The sequence below is a fragment of the Marmota flaviventris genome, chromosome 8 (genome assembly GCF_047511675.1).
Source record: "Marmota flaviventris isolate mMarFla1 chromosome 8, mMarFla1.hap1, whole genome shotgun sequence".
Lineage (NCBI taxonomy): Eukaryota > Metazoa > Chordata > Mammalia > Rodentia > Sciuridae > Marmota > Marmota flaviventris.
The window spans coordinates 40,468,459-40,487,877 of record NC_092505.1 but is presented as its reverse complement, the minus strand read 5'-3'; the positions used below and the strand labels follow the sequence as shown (position 1 = coordinate 40,487,877).

The following is a 19,419-nucleotide window of genomic DNA, read 5'->3' as shown; positions in this document are numbered from 1 at the left end:
GAGGTTCACCCCCCCCACACACACACACACTTTTTTTTTCCTTTTATGGTACTGGGGATTGAACCAAGAGGGGCTTTACCACTGAGCCATATCCCCAGCCCTTTTAAAAAAATTTTTGAGACAGGGTCTCGCTTAATTCCTGAGGCTGGCTTCAGCCTCCTGAGCCGCCGGGATTTCAGGTGTGCGCCACTATCAGGGACCAGTTTGGTAACTTGGGGCCAGTCACTTTGCTGAGCCGCTGAAGCAGTGATGAATGTATCTACTTCAAGAAGTGTTTTGTAAAGATTAAATGTGATAAAATGCCTGATACACGGCAATACTCAATAATGTTAGTTTTCCCTTTTATTTTCCTTCCAGGCCTCGTCTCCGTCTTCCTCATCCGCAGACGACGCACGCCAAGCCGCTCTTCGGGAGGTTCTGAGACCCCGGCTTAGCAGAGGAAGAACCACGCAGCACCAGTCAGGTACTGGTACTTCGGACCAGTCCCGCCTCCGCTGCGCCGCGTGGTGGCGCTCTAGGATGTTCTTCGGTGCTCTATGGTTCTTCCTTCGCCCCGGAAGTGGTTACGCGTCGGGGTTAGTAAGGTCGGGCCATGGTGGGACAGAGGTTGGGAAGATGGCGTGGCGAGGCTGGGCACATAGAGGCTGGGGCTGCGGCCAGGCGTGGGCTCCGCCGAGGGGTGGCCGCAGCTGCAATGAGCTCATTACCGCCCTGGCCCCGCCGCGGCTGCTCGGACGCAGGTAATGGCTTCTCCAGGCTTGTAGCTTCTGGGTCCCTGAACTGTGGCCGCGCATCCTCGGGGGCAGAGGCCATCCGGGGCGTTCATCCCTTTCTTACTTGCTTTCTCCCCCTCCTCTACTACTTTGGCCTTCGTTCAGTTCCTTGGTGTGCGTCGTGAGCTGCCCCGGCTTAATCCCCTGCTGAGTCCGGGCTTTCCACATTCCTATTGGGAGAGAAATGATGGGAAGAGGAGCTAACAGTTGAGGGCTAATTGCTGCCACACTTAATAATCCTGAGAGGAAAATATTGAACCTAGTTTTTAAGTTGTTTTTAACAAGCAGTTGTATAGTTGGTAGAACAGTAGAGCTGAGATTTTATATTCCATCAGTCGGGGTATTAAGCCTGTGTTTCACTACAGCCAATTACCTTCTTTAGCGTTTAGACGGCCAAGAGAGGACGGAGTCAGAGGAAAACATCACTGTGCCTCTTGCAAAGTCCTAAGAGACTTTTCTGCTGAATTGAGACAGCGAAGGAAAGCCACCTAACGTGCCCGAGTAGAAGCTGTGTGAAGAGTATGGTCTAACAGTAATTGCTGGTTTTGCATTAAGATAAATTCTAAATTGAGATGATAAATCCCTCAACAGTCCAAGAATCTAATGTATTGACTTTGAAATTTCATTCCAGTTTTTTTTTTTTTTTTTTTTTTTGGTACTGGGGATTGAACTCGGGAGCCACATCCCCAGCCCTATTTTGTATTTTATTTAGAGACAGTGTCTCACTGAGTTGCTTAGCACCTCGGGGTTGCTGAGGCTGGCTTTGAACTCTGTCCTCCCATGTGCCTGCCTCATCCAGATTTTTAATCCTCTTAATTTCTGACTTGGTTAGATGGTTGTCTCAAATCCACCTGATGGGAGCAAGGACCCTGAGTTGTTCATCAACTTCTGAGCTCACCAGTGGTAAATAACTAAAGCTTCTATACGTTGAAGCTATTGTGTAATCTTGAGCATCGCCTGGAGGGTTTACAGAGTTTGTCATTTCCCATTCTTCACCCTAAACCTATAAAATCAGAATCTGGAGAGGGATAGGAAGAATGGAAGAACTAGTATTAAGTACAAGCACTCCAGCTGAATTTTATTAGGCATTTGTGAAAAACTTTCATACAATGTATCTTAGCTTAATGATACTGTATCCTGGAGCTGAGGAGATCAGGTGGAGGTAGTGAGATTAAAAATAGTCCTGATACTATTTAATCTGATACTGTTTAACTCCCTTTTGAAATTCCATGGTTTGAGGGCTAAGAAAGAATGAAAGAATAAGAGGCTGAGCGAGAGCTGAGGCAGGATGACTAAAAGTTCAAAGTCAGCCTTAGCAATTTAGTGAGACCCTAAGCAATTTAATGAGACCCTGTCTCAAAATATTTAAAAAGGCCTGGGATTGTGGTTCAGTGGTTAAGTGCCCGAGCACCAAAAAAAAAAAAAAAAAAAAAAAAAAATCAGGAAAAGAAATGTTTAGGAAGAATTCTAACTTGATTAATGAGGAGCTTCCAATAAAAACTGGCTGTAAAGACCATTTGGAACAACAATGAGCAAGAAATGTGTGATGATGAAGATTAACACCTGATTTTTTTAAAAGCTTGCTACTTATGTGGAAAGTTTGAAAGTGACATTTTTGTGGTTGTATATAAAAATGTGCTTTACTTGAAAATGTGAGTAAGCCTGAAATAGTATTTGCTCCTTGTCTCTGGAAACAGGCACTTAAAGTTGGAATATGAATTACCTTCTATATAACCTTTATTAGGTCTGCTTTGAGTTCTTCTGGTTCTAAAATCAGTGTGCAGAATAATGATTCAGTCCATGTGACTGATGTAATGGGCCTGAAGAGGGGCCAGGCATTGTAGGTGGTGATACAAGAATCTACAAACTTATGCAGATCCAGGGTGCCCACCAAGAATGATTTCTACATTTTTAAAGGGTAAAACAAAAAAGTAAGATGTAACAGATTTCAGTCCAAAAAGACTAAAACATTTACTATCTAACCTTTTCATAAAAAAACTTCACGCTCTTCAGAAATTCTGTTATCAAGCTTCTGGCAGAACTTCTGAAAAACATTACTTAGGTTTGAAAATAGACCTGCATAATTTGCTGATTGTATGAAACTAAGGGAAGAAAAAAGTTGACTGTAGCACCTACGTAAGGATTAATTTTTTTTTTTTTTAGATTGAAGTGACAATCTTAAATATATTTAGGTAAGACACTTGGCAAATTAGTAAATCAGGTGTGTTAAATTACTTTCCCTGCTTAACCCATCATTATTTAAGGCTCTTTTTTCTCTTTCTTCACAACTGGGGATATAACTTATGGTAGAATGCTTGCTTACGTTTTCTTAAAACTGGTCTTTTGGTGGGGGTATTAGGGATTGAACCCATCCCTAGTACCCCCACCAAAAGATCAGTTTTAAGAAAATTTAGGATTTCTCCTCAGCCCAAATATATTTATTTTGTTTTAAATGGAATGAATTTGATCTGTGTGCTTAGATACATCTTGTCTATTTTCAATATTAGGCCTTTCCTACTTAGTTTTGTTCATATAGAATTTAGTAACAGATATTAGCACTGACCCATATGTATATTTATCAACTTCTGAGCTCACCAGTGGTAAATAATTAAAGCTTTATTATCACATTATCTTCATCTTCAAACTTGTAAAAACAATTCATAGTGAAACTATTATCTCACCAGTAAGCCAAATATATGGATATTTTTTATTATATGGATATTTTCAAATATATGGACTTTTTCTATTTAAAAGTTATGGGATCATATTAAGAACAGAACCATAACAATTGTGTGGCTACTAGAAACTCAAGAATCCAGAGCTCTGGTGGTAAAGTGCCCTGAGCTCAATCCCCATTTCAAAAAAGTAGGAACCGCTCTTACCTGGAGGATCAAATTCACCCTGCTGCAGGCCATAGTTTGTCAACCTCTAATTTAAAACCTCAGAAATGTATACTCTCAAATGTATCCTGCCCCAGAGACTAGTAAATTGGAATGTGAGTTTAATGAGATCCCCAGGTGATTTGTATGTAGACTAAAGTTTTCCCCAAGCCCTGGCAGCACATGAGAACTACCTGAAGACCTTGAGAAAAACCACTGAGGGCCTGGCCCCACTCCTAGAGGTTCCAGTTTAATTAATTCAAGCTGGGACCATGGTATGGCATTTTTAAAGAGAAATTCTAATGTGTGATTAACATTGAAAATTATTGCTTTAGACTAAATCTTCAGAATCTTAAATGCCACTACTGGTATGTGGATTAAAAAACATGGCTTTGGTATCTTGCAGCTCGCTTTATTCAGAGTAGGAGTTGATTTCCTTATTCCTTGAAGTTGGCCTTGTGACTTCCTTTGACCTGTAGTATGTGGCAGAAATATTACTAGGGGAGGCCTAAAGTCCAGAAGCTCAAGAGGCCTTGCAGCTTTTGCCCTTTTGGACATTCCCACTGCCATGGCAGACGCCCTTTCTAGACTACCAAATTCTGGGATTGTGCAGAGAGCGAGCTAGCTGACAACCAGCACTAAGGCTTCAGAATAAGGAGTGACACCTTCTTAGATTCCCCAGCTCCAGGCAAACAGTCTGATTATTGGCTGTTTGAGTGACCCAGGTGAGACCAGCAGAACTGCCCAGCTGAAGGCAGCTAACTGGCAGAATCATGAGAAATAATAAACTGTGGTCTTAAGTCAGTTTTAGAGTGGTTTGTTACGCAGTATTGAGGCAACTCGGAAAGGTGCCGCCAAATCAGGATCTGCTGACTAAAGAAAGATCTGTGCTGCTTCCACCATTATTTTTGGTAGCAAATACGATGCCTCAAATCTTTTTACTAAACTCAGTTTTGAATTCCAGTGAAATGCCAATGTGTCTCATTAGCATCTTATTTACATCTGAAACCCTCACTACAAGGGGACTTGGGGAATAGTTCTTGGCTTTCCACTGTGTACCTTTTGAATGCATCCTAGGCAATAGATTCAGTGAGCCAAGACATAGTATTGAATTTTATTCTGTATGTCCAAATGTAATTTTCTGTATCTACATACACACTTAATATATATATACTGTATCTGATAAGTTCTGAACTTAGCCCTGGGATCAGCTTGTTTAACACTCTTGTTAAGGTCCTCAACTCTGTGCTTGTTTCTAATGAGATTCACAAGGTAAATAGTGTAAGCAAAAGATCTGACTTTGCTTCTAGATTCCCACCCTAGTGTCTGTGTTTCTTTCCAAACATTGTGCTTCAAAATATTTTTTAATATTTATTTATTTATTTAGTTTTAGATGGACACAATATCTTTATTTTTATGTGGTGCTGAGGATCGAACCCAGTGCCTCACGCATGCCAGGCGAGCGCGCTACCACTTGAGCCGCATCCCAAGACCCTGTGCTTCAAAATTTTAAGTGAATGAGATGTGGAAGAAGTAATCTTTCACTAGATTTGGTTGATTAATTTAAGCTGTTGGCAATATAAAAGATTCATATACTTTGTATTTCTTGGTATAGTAAGAGAAATGAAAGGAACCACCAATACAACTTGTCTCTATAGTAAACATGTTCTGGTTACTTTGCCAGACCCTGTTTTGGTCCCCAGTGGCATTTTGTTTTGATTACTTCTTTGTTTACCAGATCTAAGTTACTTTGGAGTTTTTAAAAATATTTATTTATTTTTTTAGTTTTCAGTGGACACAACATCTTTATTTTATTTTTATGTGGTGCTGAAGATCGAACCCAGCGTCCTGCACATGCCAGGTGCATGCTACCGCTTGAGCCACATCCCCAGCCCCTGGAACATTTAATAGAAATCAAATCAATTGCAAAGACTTAACATCTACCATTTGAAATATCAGTTGGGATTTCATTTGGCTGAAAGTAAACTGATGGTTTGTTTAGACAAGTTATTTTAAGTATTATGAGATTATTGTAGTTAAGTGACTATTGTTGCTTGGTAGCTCAAAAAATGTCAAGGTTAATATCTAAATCCTTGGGTCTTTCTCTTGATGTTTAAGATAACTGCTCAGCTTAAGGCATTGTTCAAGGCAGAAAAAAGGGAGTGGTTGTGTTTGATAGAGACAGACATAAGTGATATGTCTTTATCAGGTAAGCAAAACCTTTCCAAGAGGTTCTTGAAAAATCCCTAAGTCTCAGTTAGCCAGAGTTTTGTGTGATTTGGCCACACCTAACTTCAGGAGAGGCTGAAAAATTGAAGATATTTATCTTTCCTGGTCACTACAGAAAAAGCAGGCAAGGAGAGAGGATTGGAAATAATTTGAATTTAGCCATTCAACAGTGTTTGCTAAAGGATATTCTTTCACAAGACTTTTAACAGGATTTCAAAAGCATTTAGATTTAGAGCAACATTAGCATTGTTTGAGTAAGTTCTTAACTTTCTATAATAGATTTATTTGAAAGAAATATCACTTATTTGAGAATAAATTCTGAATTATATAAACTTTCCAGTGAAATTACTTTATCACCACACTCCTTGCTACATGATTTCTGAGATGAACTGAGTGGGCTCAGTGTTGAGGAGAGAGGGTAGTCTACACATGTGATAGTATAGTGGACATACCATTTTTGAGTATAATTGCTTCCAAGATACCTCCACCTAGATATCCTACAAGCATATTTTTTTATGCTGAAAATATTTTGAGACATACTTTACATATTGTACAATATATAAGTATTAACTTTAGAGCCAGTGAAGTCTGATAAATATGTATACCTGTGCTACCATTCATCTAAATCAGGGCAAAGAACAATTTCCATCACCCTAGAAAGTTCTCTCACCCCTTTTTAGTAAAGTCACACCTACTCCAGGCAGCCATTCTGATTTTTAGTGCAACATGTTAATTAGTGTGCCTGTTTTTCAACTTCATATGCCTGTTTTTCAACTTCATATGTAAATCACAGACCAAAATATATTTTGTATATTTTATATTTTGAATATTCTTTTGTTTGACTTCTTTTGGTCATTTTTTTTTTTTTTTTTTTTTTTGGTGGGGTCAGGGACCAGGAATTGAATCCAGGGGCATTTAACAAAACACCCTGGAGTCACATCCCAGTCCTTTTTTTTTTTTTTTTTAATTTTTTGAGACAGAGTCTTGCTAAGTTGCTGAGGTTGGTTTTGAACTTGTGATCCTCCTACCTGGGCCTCCCTAGCTGCTGGGATTACTGTGCGGGGTTTGCTCATTGTTTTTGAGAGTTCTCCCTGAGATATGATCATCAGGTGAAGGTTTTCTTTTAGCCAAGTATAGTACTTAATTATATGAATCTATCACAGATTATTCAATTCCTTGTTCATAGAAATGTAAGTTCCAGTTTTTAGCAATAAAAAGCTCCATGACCTCAGCATCTTCTAGTCTTCTTTTGAAGCTGTTAGCTTTTCTTATCTTAGTAAATAGTCCGACTTTCCTTTCAGATAGTCAAAGTAAGACTAACAGACTGTGTGTGTGTGTGTGTGCGCGCGCACAAATGAGTATGCATAAGAGCCGACACTACTCCCTTTATCGCATCCAATACCTCATGCAAGTGAGGCAAGTGTTCTACCCAGAGCTACATTCCAGACCTAACTAACATTTTAACTCCTTTCTTCTAATGGATTATTACTAACTTGTTTATTAGGAGCTATGCTTGGTGGTAAAGATACAAGGACTACAACACTATAATCTAGTAGGATTAGAGGCAGTGATTGAGATAAACATTATAATCGATTTAGAACTCTGGAAGGGCACAGGAGAGATCCTTGAAGCCTGGGGGAGTTAAGGAAGACTTACTGGAGGAGGTCATATTCTGAAAGGCACAAAAAAGTTGGCTGGACAAAGTAGGTACTAGAATAAGGAAGTAGTGTTGTCATAGGCAGATGAAGGGAACAACAAAGAATTCAATATAATTCATATAATTAAGTACTACACAATATAATGGGAGTAAAAATGGTTTGGGATGGTAAAGAATTGCTGAGAGGAGGGCGAACATATAAAGGGATGTGCTGAAAAAGTATTTTGGGGTTTATTTTTTGTAAGTCATCACATATGAGTTGCAGTAGAGGGTATATTGTGGGGTTTAAAGCAGGGGAACATTATGTTTGTGGGTAATACAATGTGAAGGATGAATTTGGAGTGTGGAATATTAAAAGGGATATTAGCTAGGAAATGGTACAGTGTTCTAGACAGAAGTGATGGGCTAAGAAGTTGTATTGGAATTAGGGAAAGATTTTTAGTCCTGTGAGAGGCATTTGAGGAACTATTGAATGAAGAACAGTGATGTGAAGAAAGAACATGGGACATGTTAAAAAGTATGTAAGTTCAGTAAGCCATTGGTGTATTTTAGGCACAAAGTAAGGGACCAGACTAGGAATGAAAAGCATTTTTTTTGTTGACAGAGTTGGTTTTTAATTGGATATTAAGAGTAAAAGTGAATTCCAAATGACATATTTTAACCTCTGTGACTGATAGAACTGAGAGATAAGTCAGAAAATGGAACTGTTTGTAGAAGCGAGTGAGTTAGTTTCCATGTGAATATATTGGTTTTAAAGTAAGGGGAGCACTGTAAGAAGCTGGCCGGTTGGCCTGGCTTCCCTCCCCTGCCTATAGGGATGGGTGGGCTGGCAGGCTGCCCTGAAGAGGTGGGGAGGTGAGGTACTTCTGTGAAACTACTCTGTCCCAGACTGCAGACTGCATGTGGAAGAAAACTCTTGCATGCAATCCTTTTGGGTCCTTCTTCAGGTTCCTGTGGAATCAGGCCAGATGCCAGAATTGGGAGAATTGTAGGAAAGCTGACATGGAAGATAAAAACACCTGATTTGTTGAGAGCCACAGTTTAGTCGGAATGACGCCTGGCATTTTTGCCAGAGGGAATGGTTGAAAGGTGACCCTGCTCCGGGATTAGGGCGGATCCTGTTGCCTTGGTCACCCACTACTTTGGAGTTCCCGTGGGGTTCTGAGAGAATTGGCGTGGGGTTCTGAGAGAATTGGCGCACGGAGCCCGGTGGAGGGAGTGTGTTCCCAGAAAGTGTGTGTAGAGTGCCGGTGAGAGTTCAGGAATAAAGAGTTGCTGTTTGAACCTACAAGGCTTTGTGGCGGCTCAGTTATTTTGTGCCCAGCCAGACTGTGGCACTGATTAGCTAAGTAAAGTTTTCAATTATGTGCCAAAACACTTTGAGACTTCTGATTTATAGAACTATGCATTTTATAGAGGCATCAGAAAACTAAATGATTGGGTTATTTTCTTTCTCAAAATTAATTGAAGCATGAGGGTGGGGTGCCTCAGATGTACAAGGCCCTGGGTTCAATCCCCATCACCATATTATAAATTTAAAAAATTAATTAAAGCAGATACTTGGGAGAGTCCTTATAGGACAGTTTTTTTTTTTTTTTTTTTTTTTTTAGATAATGCAATACTAGCAATATTTGATCTAACCAGTCATTTGAGCAATTCACATAGTAGACACAGAAAACAATAAAAGAATTGAGTGATAAAACCAGGACACCAAAACAAAACAAAAAATGATGAAACTTGTGAACAAAGAACAAAAACATAAACAATAGCAATGCTCAGAACTCCAGTGCAGAAGAAAGGGGTGATAAGCAGGCTGAAGACATTTTGCCTTTAGTCCTTAAAGAGGTAAACAAAAGTCTGTATTTGAAATTTTGATTCTTATGAGAAAACAAAACATACTTCTAGATGGGCATAAGGCTGATGAAATCCCAGAAGGTCTCTTCACTCCTCATAACATTTAGCCACTGCAGGAGTGCCAAATAAATTGTAGCGAAGAGGTCCTGAGAAAGCACTTTGAGACTACTGTGATTAACACATTGTTATGTTCAAAAATAGCAGAAACACATGTTAAAGATCTGTAAGCAGCATTCGAGAAGAAACCCTCCGGGATTTTTTCCATTTTTTTCCATTATGAGGTGTGGATGTAGGAGGGGAAGAGCACCTTCCTGTGTTGGTAAGGTTTGTAGATAAATCTCATAAAATGAGAGGAATTTGTGGTCTTACTGCCTTAGGAAGTTAATGAAGAAATTTTGGCTGTGAAATTTCACACTATGATAACTGAGAAGTGGGGACTACATATGGAGTATTGTCATGGCCAGGCTTACATTGTTTCTAGCAAATTCTATTCCAAAATGAAAGTTGCTGCTTCAAGACTTTTCGAGAAATATCCCCAAGCTATCTACACACTCTGCTCTTCCTATACCTTAAACATGTGGTTTGTAAAATCTGTGCCCCTGGGGCTATCTATTGCATTGGGAATAATGAAGAAAAGTCTTTTTCCCATCCATAACTCTTTTAGAACTTGACAATGCAATTTCTGTTCTTTTTCAGAATAGTGAGGAAACTGGTAAAGAACTGAAGGAAATTTGCCATTCTCAGTGGACAGGCTGGTGTGATGTTTTTGAAATTTTTATTTATTTTTTGGGGGGCTACTGGAGATTAAGCCTAGGGGTGCCTAACCCTTTTATATATATATATATATTTAAATATATATATTTAAATATTTATTTTTTAGTTGTAATTGTATTTTAGAGATAGGGTCTCACTGAGTTGCTTAGGGCCTTACCAAGTTGCTGAGACTGGCTTTGGCATTGTGATTCTCCTTGCTCCAGCCTCCCAAGCCACTGAGATTATAGGTGTGTGCCACTGTGCCTGGCCCTTTTGCAATTTTAGTGGGCCTCGGGTAAGTGGGTTTTGTTTTTTTTTTTGGTAGTTGTAAATGGACAGAATGCCTTTATTTGTTTATTTTTATGTAGTGCTGAGGCTTGAACCCAGTACCTCACACTTGCTAGGCAAGCACTCTGCTACTGAGCTACAGCCCCAACCTGCAAATGTTTGTTTTATGTTTAGATGTTGTCTATGTAGTAACACAAATATTAGGTGGAATAACTGTATAGCTGGCTGAGCATCTGTACTCTGTTGTGCAGCAAGAGATTTTTATTTCATTGTTACCATTTGCTGTTTTAAAAAAACATTTTATCTTTTACAAGAGCCTTTGGGGAAAAATCTCCAGGGACAAACCTCTGATATATTCTTTGCTCCCAGCTTGAATACAATGCTACATTGACTCAGGAAGTCATGGAAAATATTGAACTTTATCATGAGTTTTGGTTTGAGGAAGCAACAAATTTGGCAACCAAACAATATTCAAATGAAACTCCCTGGGAAATTTTGTAGGTGTTGGCAGGGTAACTTGGAAACTTAACTAACCTCTGAAAGTTAGAAACTGTAATGTTCCAACAGTGGAGCACATCATTCAGGAACTTAAGGCACTCTTCTGAAAAGATATCTTTTATCTCTGGTACCTTCAGTCATGGGATAGCTTAAATTCAATACATCAGAGGAGCATCATACTTATGTATACAAAAATGACTTGCCTTATCCTGACATGCTCTTCAGCCAAACTTCACTGTTGAAGAATCAAATGGAAACACAGAGGGAAGATATAAAGCTTCCATCTACCATTTATGAGGCCCTCCATCTGCCTGATGTCATGTTTCTTCCTAGTACATATGCCTGCAATGAAGATTGAGAATGAGCACTATGAAAATGTACAAAAGCATCTCAAAACATACTTGAAGAACACTTTGACAGATCAAAGGTCAAGTAACTTGGCTTTGCTTATCATAAATTTTGATGTAAAATATGACCTGGATTCAATGGTAGACCATATCAAACATTTAAGAGCTTCCTATAGATAATTCAGAAACTATTGAAAATATTTAAGAGACTTTTAAAATGGACTTTCTCTTATATTTGGAAGAAAAGCTATATGGTATATGTAGGCCCCTTAATCACTGAATATCTTTGCCTACAAGCTTCCCCTGTTTTAAAAAATAAAAAACAAAACTCCTGATAGTCAAAAGTCAACACTAGGCTTCATTGTAACATTTCATAAGATGCATTTTCTCCTATATCTCCTCAAAATTTATTTCTTCAGTGCTGGGGTTGTGGCTCAGTGGTAGAGTACTTGTCTAGCACGTGTGAGGCACTAGGTTCGATTCTCAGCATTGTATATAAAATAAGATAAAGATCCATCAACAACTAAAAAATGTTTATTAAAAATTTATTCAGAACTGATAATACCTGATAACTAGATCCACGATGATAATAAATGTTATATCTAAAAGACTTAACTAAAACAATTCGAGAGTGCTACTTTTTTAGCAGATGTCATGCAGAAGTGAAGTACAGTACTTCCAATGCTGTCTTCTGGAGAACTTGTCTGAAGAACAGACAAGTCTTCAAAGCATGTGAGGTCAAACAGATGCCATGTATAAGGGGAAATTACCAATGGCTAATGTAGGTTTTGTTGATTGATGGAAGTACCCTTTGAAGTTGCTGTAGTTTGTATCTCTTCTATTCCAAAAAAGTTAAATGTTATGATTTTGATTTCTACCTGGGTTAGGAGTCCTGACAGTGGAGTGAGGATAAACTGAAGTGGTAATAATGCAGGCCAAGTAGAAGCTTGTATATGTTTGCTAGATCCCACTCTGTTTCTAATATGATATTTCCCTCCACAGGTTTAACTTCTTTATTCAGCAAAAATGTGGATTCAGAAAAGCTCCCAGGAAGGTTGAACCTCGAAGATCTGACACAGGATCAAGTGGTGAAGCATACAAGAGAAGTGCTTTGATCCCTCCAGTAGAAGAAACAGTCTTTTATCCTTCTCCCTATCCTATAAGGACTCTCATAAAACCTTTTTTTTTCACTGTTGGGGTAAGAGTTCATATCACTGGAAGTTTCTTACCTAGCTTGTTTCCAGTGTAATGTTCAAGTACTATCAATCTGGTTGGGTTCCTTTAGAGTAAGAACATATTGTGTGTGGGGAGGACGATATCAAAAGGATCTGGGTAGCTGGGCTCATGAATTCTGATTACAGAATGGATTTAATAATTGCTTTTTAAAATTTTTTTTTTTTAGTTATACATGGACACAATACCTTTGTTTTATTTACATATTTTTATATGATGCTGAGGATTGAACAGGGCCTCACATATGCTAGGCGAGCACTCTGCCACTGAGCCACAACCCCAGCCCCCTAATAATTGCTTTTAGGATCTGCCCCAGTCAGTAAGTTTTAGAGAAGAAATTTATGGGCCTTCCTATTTGGCACACCATTTCAAGAGATACAATGTGAATTTTTGAATTCATTTGGAGATTTGTTGCTGGAAACAGGCCTTAAGGTCTTACGAAGTTAACAAAATGGAAAACAATAAAATATTCTTGTCACCTGATAGTTTTTACTGTGCCAGATGTTCCTTCTATTGGTTTGTAAAAGCAAAGTATTGTCCTTGGAATTATATAGAGACCTATTTCCCTATTAGTTATTTTGTATTACATTTAATTTTATATAGTTTACAGGCTGTGCATTTGGATCAGCTGCTATTTGGCAATATGAATCACTGAAGTCCAGAGTCCAGAGTTATTTCGATGGTATAAAAGCTGATTGGTTGGATAGCATAAGACCACAAAAAGAAGGAGACCTCAGAAAGGAGGTAAATATAAACATTACTTTCTTTGTTATAGTTAACCACAATTTTTGAAGTCTGGTTATTTATGAAGTCTTTTTTAGATAATGGTTATATTCCATCCATAGATGTGAAGACAGTGTACTTCACATTCTTCTTTAAAGTCCTTTTACCACAGTAAGTATTATTAATGGGTTGTCTGTCTGGCAGTGTTGTACTTGATAGTGCTCCAAGAATTTTTTCCTTCTACCCACATGCATCAAATTCACCACAGATAGTTGTTAAAAATTAATGTATTGGGGCCTCATCCCAGGCCTACTACAGTATAAGGCCCATTATTTTACTTGTATCACCTTGCTGGATGACTTCAGAGTGTGTATCAAAATCAGAGGAGTTATTCAAAATATACATGCCTTAGGGGTAGAGCCACCAACTAACTGGATTTTGAAGAGCTTTCTAAGGTAAAATCCCCACTGTTGAGTGTTTCTGACTCTACTTAGTATGGGATACAACACAGAGGTACAACTATAGAACTTACAGAGATTTCTATTTATTTGGGGAAGGGAGTACCAGGAATTGAACTCAGAGGCACTTGACCACTGAGCCACATCCCCAGCCCTATTTTGTGAGACAGGGTTTCACTGAGTTGCTTAGTGCCTCCTCATTTCTGAGGCTGGTTCTGAACTTGCGATCATCCTGCCTCAGCCTCCCCAGCCGCTGAGATTATAGGTGTGCACCCCGCACCTGGTTTCCATTTATTTTTTAATATGCACATGGTGGCCCCTCTGTCCTCTGAATGATTTGTTTCTCTTTTTTTTTTTGGCAGTACTGATGAGTGAACACAGGGGCCCTTTACCACTGAGCTACATCCCCAGTCTTTTTAAATTTTGTTTTATTTTTTTTAATTTGAGACAATCTGATACTGGTTGATAAGAGCCTGAGAAGAAAAATCTTGGATTTTCTTTTTACTAATGACAGTTTGAGGTTTTCATATTTAGGGAGAAGGAATCATTCCTCTGTTTCCCCATAGGTACAAGAAACGTAATCCCTGTCTATTTCAGAGAGGCTTTATGGTAGAACAATGGTAATATTTGTAGGTGAAAACAATGACTAGCAGATTTTTATTCAGTATATTATTCAAGAGGATTGTAAAACAGACCTATTACATAACCCTGGATCCCTTCAAAAACTAGAGGTTTCTAGCATGTCTCTGTGCTGTGAAGTTTTAATGTCCAAGCGTACCTCAGTTGTTTTTTTTTTTAATATTAGTTGTTGATGGTCCTTTATTTATATGTGGTGCTGAGAATTGAACCCAGTGCCTCACACGTGCTAGGCAAGTGCTCTACCACTGAGCCACAACCCCAGCCCCCAAATATTTCTTTAAAATGGTGAAAAATAGGGACTGGGGTTGTGGCTGAGTGGTAGAGCACTTACCTAGCATGTGTGAGGCACTGGGTTCGATTCTCAGCACCACATTAAAAAAAAAAAAAAAAAAAATAATAATTTTTAAAAGGTATTAAAAAAAAAAAGATTCACTATGATGAAAACACTTCATGGGGAAAAAAGGTGAAAAATAGCATAAGCAATATATATATATAATCTTAGTCCAAAATAGATTTTTATAATAGCTAAATGATAGGTTGTGATACATAAAATTCATGCCCATTAAAGAAAACTGTTACAATACATGAATTTAAGATGGAAAATAAAAGTTTTAGACAGCCTGGGCAGCAAAGCAAGATTCTGGGACCCCATTCACACCACTGCCTGTGCAGTGAATAAGGTCTGGGAACTCATGCACAAATTTATTATAATTACAGAAATGGAATCACATACATACTGAACAGTAATTTTTTTTTATCCTGAGTTTTTTTCCATAACAAAATCTAGTTCAATTTTATAATTAGAATGTGTTTTCTTATTTTAAAACTTTAATCATGGAAAATTATAAACATATACAAAAGTAGAAAAGTATTACGTACCACCATTGTCCAACTTCAGTGGTTACTAACAGTGCCAATTTTGTTATACATCTATTTCCCTTTCATTTCCTCTCCCTCACTGCATTATTATTTTTTCATTTGTTTTGCAGTACTGGAGATTGAACACAGGGGAGTGCTGCTATTGAACTAACTTCTCAGCCCATTTTATTTTTTGTTTTGAGACAGGGTCTTGCTAGGTTTCCAAGAGGGCCCTCAAATTTGGAATCCTTCTGCCTTAAGCTCCTGAGTTGCTGGGAACACAGGCATGCACCACTGCCCCTGGCAAGTCTTAGGCATATTTCAACCATAAAAATTTCAGTGTATATCTTTAAAAATTTAGGATTCTCCTTATATCTTTTTCTGAACTTCAATGCCATTATTATATCTTTTAAGAAAAATAGCAATTTTGCTACAAAATATTCTCAGGATTTTATTTTTATCTTATTTATTTATTTATTTATTTATTTGAGACCAGATCTCAATATATGTTTCAGGCTGGCCCCAAGCTCTTGGTCTCAAGTATTCCTCTTTCCTCAGCGTGGTGCATACACCCTGCCTAAACAGATTTTTTTTTTTTTTTTTTTTCCTGATGGTACTAGGGATGGACCCAGGGGAGTTTACCACTGGTCTATATTCCCAGTTCTTTTTATTTAAAGACAGGATCTTACTAAGTTGCTGAGGGTCTCAGTAAATTGCTGAGACTGACTTTGAACTTGTGATCCTCCTGAGTCTCTGGAATTACAGGCATGTGTCACTAGAATTTTAAAACTGGCCTCAGCTGGAATTTTAAAACTCAATAGGCCCTTGGTGAATAATCACTCAGTGCCTGTCTATATCTGATAGTGTAGCTAGTTGCTTCACATTATTGATATTCGTCCTGGCAATGCTGCTTCATATCTATTATTGTCCCATGTATATATCAGGAAACCAAAGCTATGAAGTAAAATGTCTGGTCAGTGACTGTGTTGAGAATGTAATCTGACTAAAACACATGCTTTTTCCATTCTACTGCATTGTGATTATTTTGCAAATGAGTAATTCCTCTTTTTTTTTTTAACTTTGTTTTGTAGTAGTAAATGGACAACATGCCTTAATTAATTAATTTATTTATTTTGTAGTGTATGTCATCATTATATTTTATTTATTTTTATGTGGTGCTGAGTATCGAGCCCAGTGCCTCACACATGATAGGAAAGTGCTCTGCCACTGAGCTATAGCCCCAGCCTCAAGAATCCCTCTTTCATGCACAGGCATTTCCTTTCTGGATTTTCATTTTCCTAGCCTAAAAGTGTTTCACGTGCGGTGATATGCAATTTTCCTTTTGTTTTAGATTAACAAGTGGTGGAATAACCTAAGTGATGGCCAACGGACTGTGACAGGTTTGTGTTAGCTTACACGTTTTAGCCATTCAAGGGAAGAGAAATCAAATCAAAAGGTACAGTATGTCACAGGCAATGGCTTTCATACATGCTCACCAGTGGTTTAGAAGACATTCAGAGTCTGTACCTATAGGCTCAAGTAAGAGCACAAAAAAGTAGTTTGGCATAAGGGTTTTCATGACTTTCTGGATCACTTATTTTCGAATTTTGATCTAATATGATACTGACAAAATGATTAGTTTGTTATAGAATCTTTCCTTGTAGCATAGCTCATGAGTAATTATTACTTCCCCTATTAAATAAGTTAAAGTAGACATTGATAAAAGTACCTTCGATATATTGGGTGCTTTATGCATATTATCTCCTTATCTTGTAGGGTTGCTTACAGGGTAGTTGTCTCCATTTTTATAAAAAGGAAACCAACTTTCAGAGAAGGAACTGTTTGAAAGTCAAACTGTTAATAAATAGTAGGGCTGAGTTTCAGAATGCAGTGTCTCATTCTAAAGCCAAACACGCAATGCATGTCATTATGATTATTTAATTTTTCTTCTTTGTAAATTTTTATGGAAAGATCTAGCTCTTTAACATTTGTACAATATTTTTTAGTCCTATGTGACTAATTTGGGAAAGTGGATTTGTAAGTTATTTCAGAGGAGATAGGAAAAAAAAATATTGTAGAGAATAGCAAAATATTGCCTTTAGTCACTTATTAGTACCTACCTAAGTAGAGAAAGTATATTTATCTTCCTTTGTTCAGACTATTTTCTCTATCTGGAAGCCTTAATTTTTGCTTTCTCTTTTCCTGAACTCATTGCAGTTTTTGTCATTTTTAACACCTCCTGCCTTATACATGTAACAACCTTGAGAGAAATGTAAGGATCTTGAGGACAAGTGATTTGATTTTTCCATTTTGTTATAGCACTTAGCACATATATTACACTAGAGGCAATCAATTAAAATCTGTTTGAATGTTGAATGGTATCTTTGTTTTTTATTTTTTAAATTTTAATTTGTTATATATGACAGCAGAATGCATTACAATTCATATTACACATATAGAGCACAATTTTTTTTTTGAGAATTTTTTTAATATTTATTTTTTAGTTTTCAGTGGACACAACATCTTTATTTATTTTTATGTGGTGCTGAGGATTGAACCCAGCGCCCCATGCATGCCAGGCGAGCATGCTACAGCTTGAGCCATATCCCTAGCCCAAGAGCACAATTTTTTATATCTCTAGTTGTACACAAAGTAGAATCATACTATTTGTGTCTTCATACATAGGATAACGATGTCTATCTCATTCCACCGTCTTTCCTACCCCCAAGCCCCCTTCCTTCCCCTCCCTCCACTTTTCCCGTTTGCTCTATCTAGAGTTCATCTAATCCTCCCATGCCTCCCCTATCACATTATGAATCAGTAGCCTTAAATAAAAAAAAAAAAAAAACATTTGGCATTTGGTTTTTTGGGGATTGGCTTCCTTCACTTAGCATTATATTATCTAACTCCACCCATTTACCTGCAAATGCCATGATTTTATTCTCTTTTAATGCTGAATAATATTCCATTGTGTATATATACCATGTTTTCTTTATCCATTCATCTACTGAAGGGCATCTAGGTTGGTTCCAGTTTAGCTATTGTGAATTGTGCTACTACAAACATTGATGTGGCTATGTCCCTGCAGCATGATGTTTTTAAGTCCTTTGGGTATAGACCGAGGAGTGGGATAGCTGGGTCAAATGGTGGTTCCATTCCCAGTTTTCCATGGATTCTCCATGCTGCTTTTCCATATTGGCTGCACCACATTTGCAGTCCCACCAGCAGTGTATGAGTGTGACTTTTCCCCACATCCTCGCCAATACTTGTTCGTATTCTTAATAGCTGCCATTCTGACTGGAGATGAAATCTTTGCATTTCTCTGGTTGCTAGAGATGTTGAACATTTTTTCATATATTTGTTGATTGATTGTATATCACCTTCTGAGAAGTATCTGTTTCGGTCCTTGGCCCATTTATTGATTGGGTTATTTGGGTTTTGGTGTTAAGATTTTTGAGTTCTTTATATATCCTAGAGATTAGTGTTCTATCTGATGTGTGTGTGATAAAAATTTGTTCCCACGTTGTAGGCTCTCTGTTCACCTCTGATTGTTTCTTTTGCTGAGAAGAAGCTCTTTAGTTTGAATCCATTCCATTTATTGATTCTGGATTTTAATTCTTGCACTATATGAGTCTTATTAAGGAAATAGGGGCCTCTGACATGATGGAGAATTTGGGCCTACTTTTTCTTCTAATTGATGCAGTGTCTCTGGTTTAATTTCTAGATCCTTGATGCACTTTGAGTTTTGTGCATGGTGAGAGATAGGGGTTTAATTTCATTTTGTTGCATATGGATTTCCAATTTTCCCAGTACCATTTGTTGAAGAGGCTATCTTTTCTCCAATGTATGTTTTTGGTGCCTTTGTCTAATGTAAGATAATTGTAATTATGTGGGTTAGTCTCTGTGTCCTCTATTCTATACCATTGGTCTACCAGTCTATTTTGGTGCCAATACCGTGCTGTTTTTGTTACTATTGCTCTGTAGTAAGTTTAAGGTCTGGTATAGTGATGCCACCTGCTTCACTTTTCTTGTTAAGGATTGCTTTAACTATTCTGGGTCTCTTATTTTTTCAGATGAATTTCATGACTGCTTTTTCTATATGAGGAATGTCATTGGGATTTTGATTGGAATTACATTAAATCTAGATAGTGCTTTTGGTAGTATGGTCATTTTGGCAATATTAATTCTGCCTATTCAAGAACAAAGGAGATTTTTCCATCTTCTAAGTTC

General features: G+C 37.8%; 1 protein-coding gene and 1 pseudogene across 1 annotated transcript in view; both read left to right on the top strand.

The window, feature by feature from the left end:
* The first annotated feature begins 579 nt into the window (after positions 1-579).
* Positions 580-19,419, top strand: part of Parl (presenilin associated rhomboid like) — a 54,273-nt gene continuing 35,433 nt past the window's right edge. Inside the window, exons 1-4 of the mRNA XM_027951523.3 lie at positions 580-740; positions 12,281-12,476; positions 13,115-13,255; positions 16,541-16,589. Of these exons, the coding sequence (XP_027807324.2) occupies positions 616-740; positions 12,281-12,476; positions 13,115-13,255; positions 16,541-16,589 (511 nt within the window). The 5' untranslated portion in view covers positions 580-615. The remainder of the gene's footprint in view (positions 741-12,280; positions 12,477-13,114; positions 13,256-16,540; positions 16,590-19,419) is intronic.
* On the top strand, positions 9,419-11,458 carry LOC139706744 (52 kDa repressor of the inhibitor of the protein kinase-like; annotated as a pseudogene).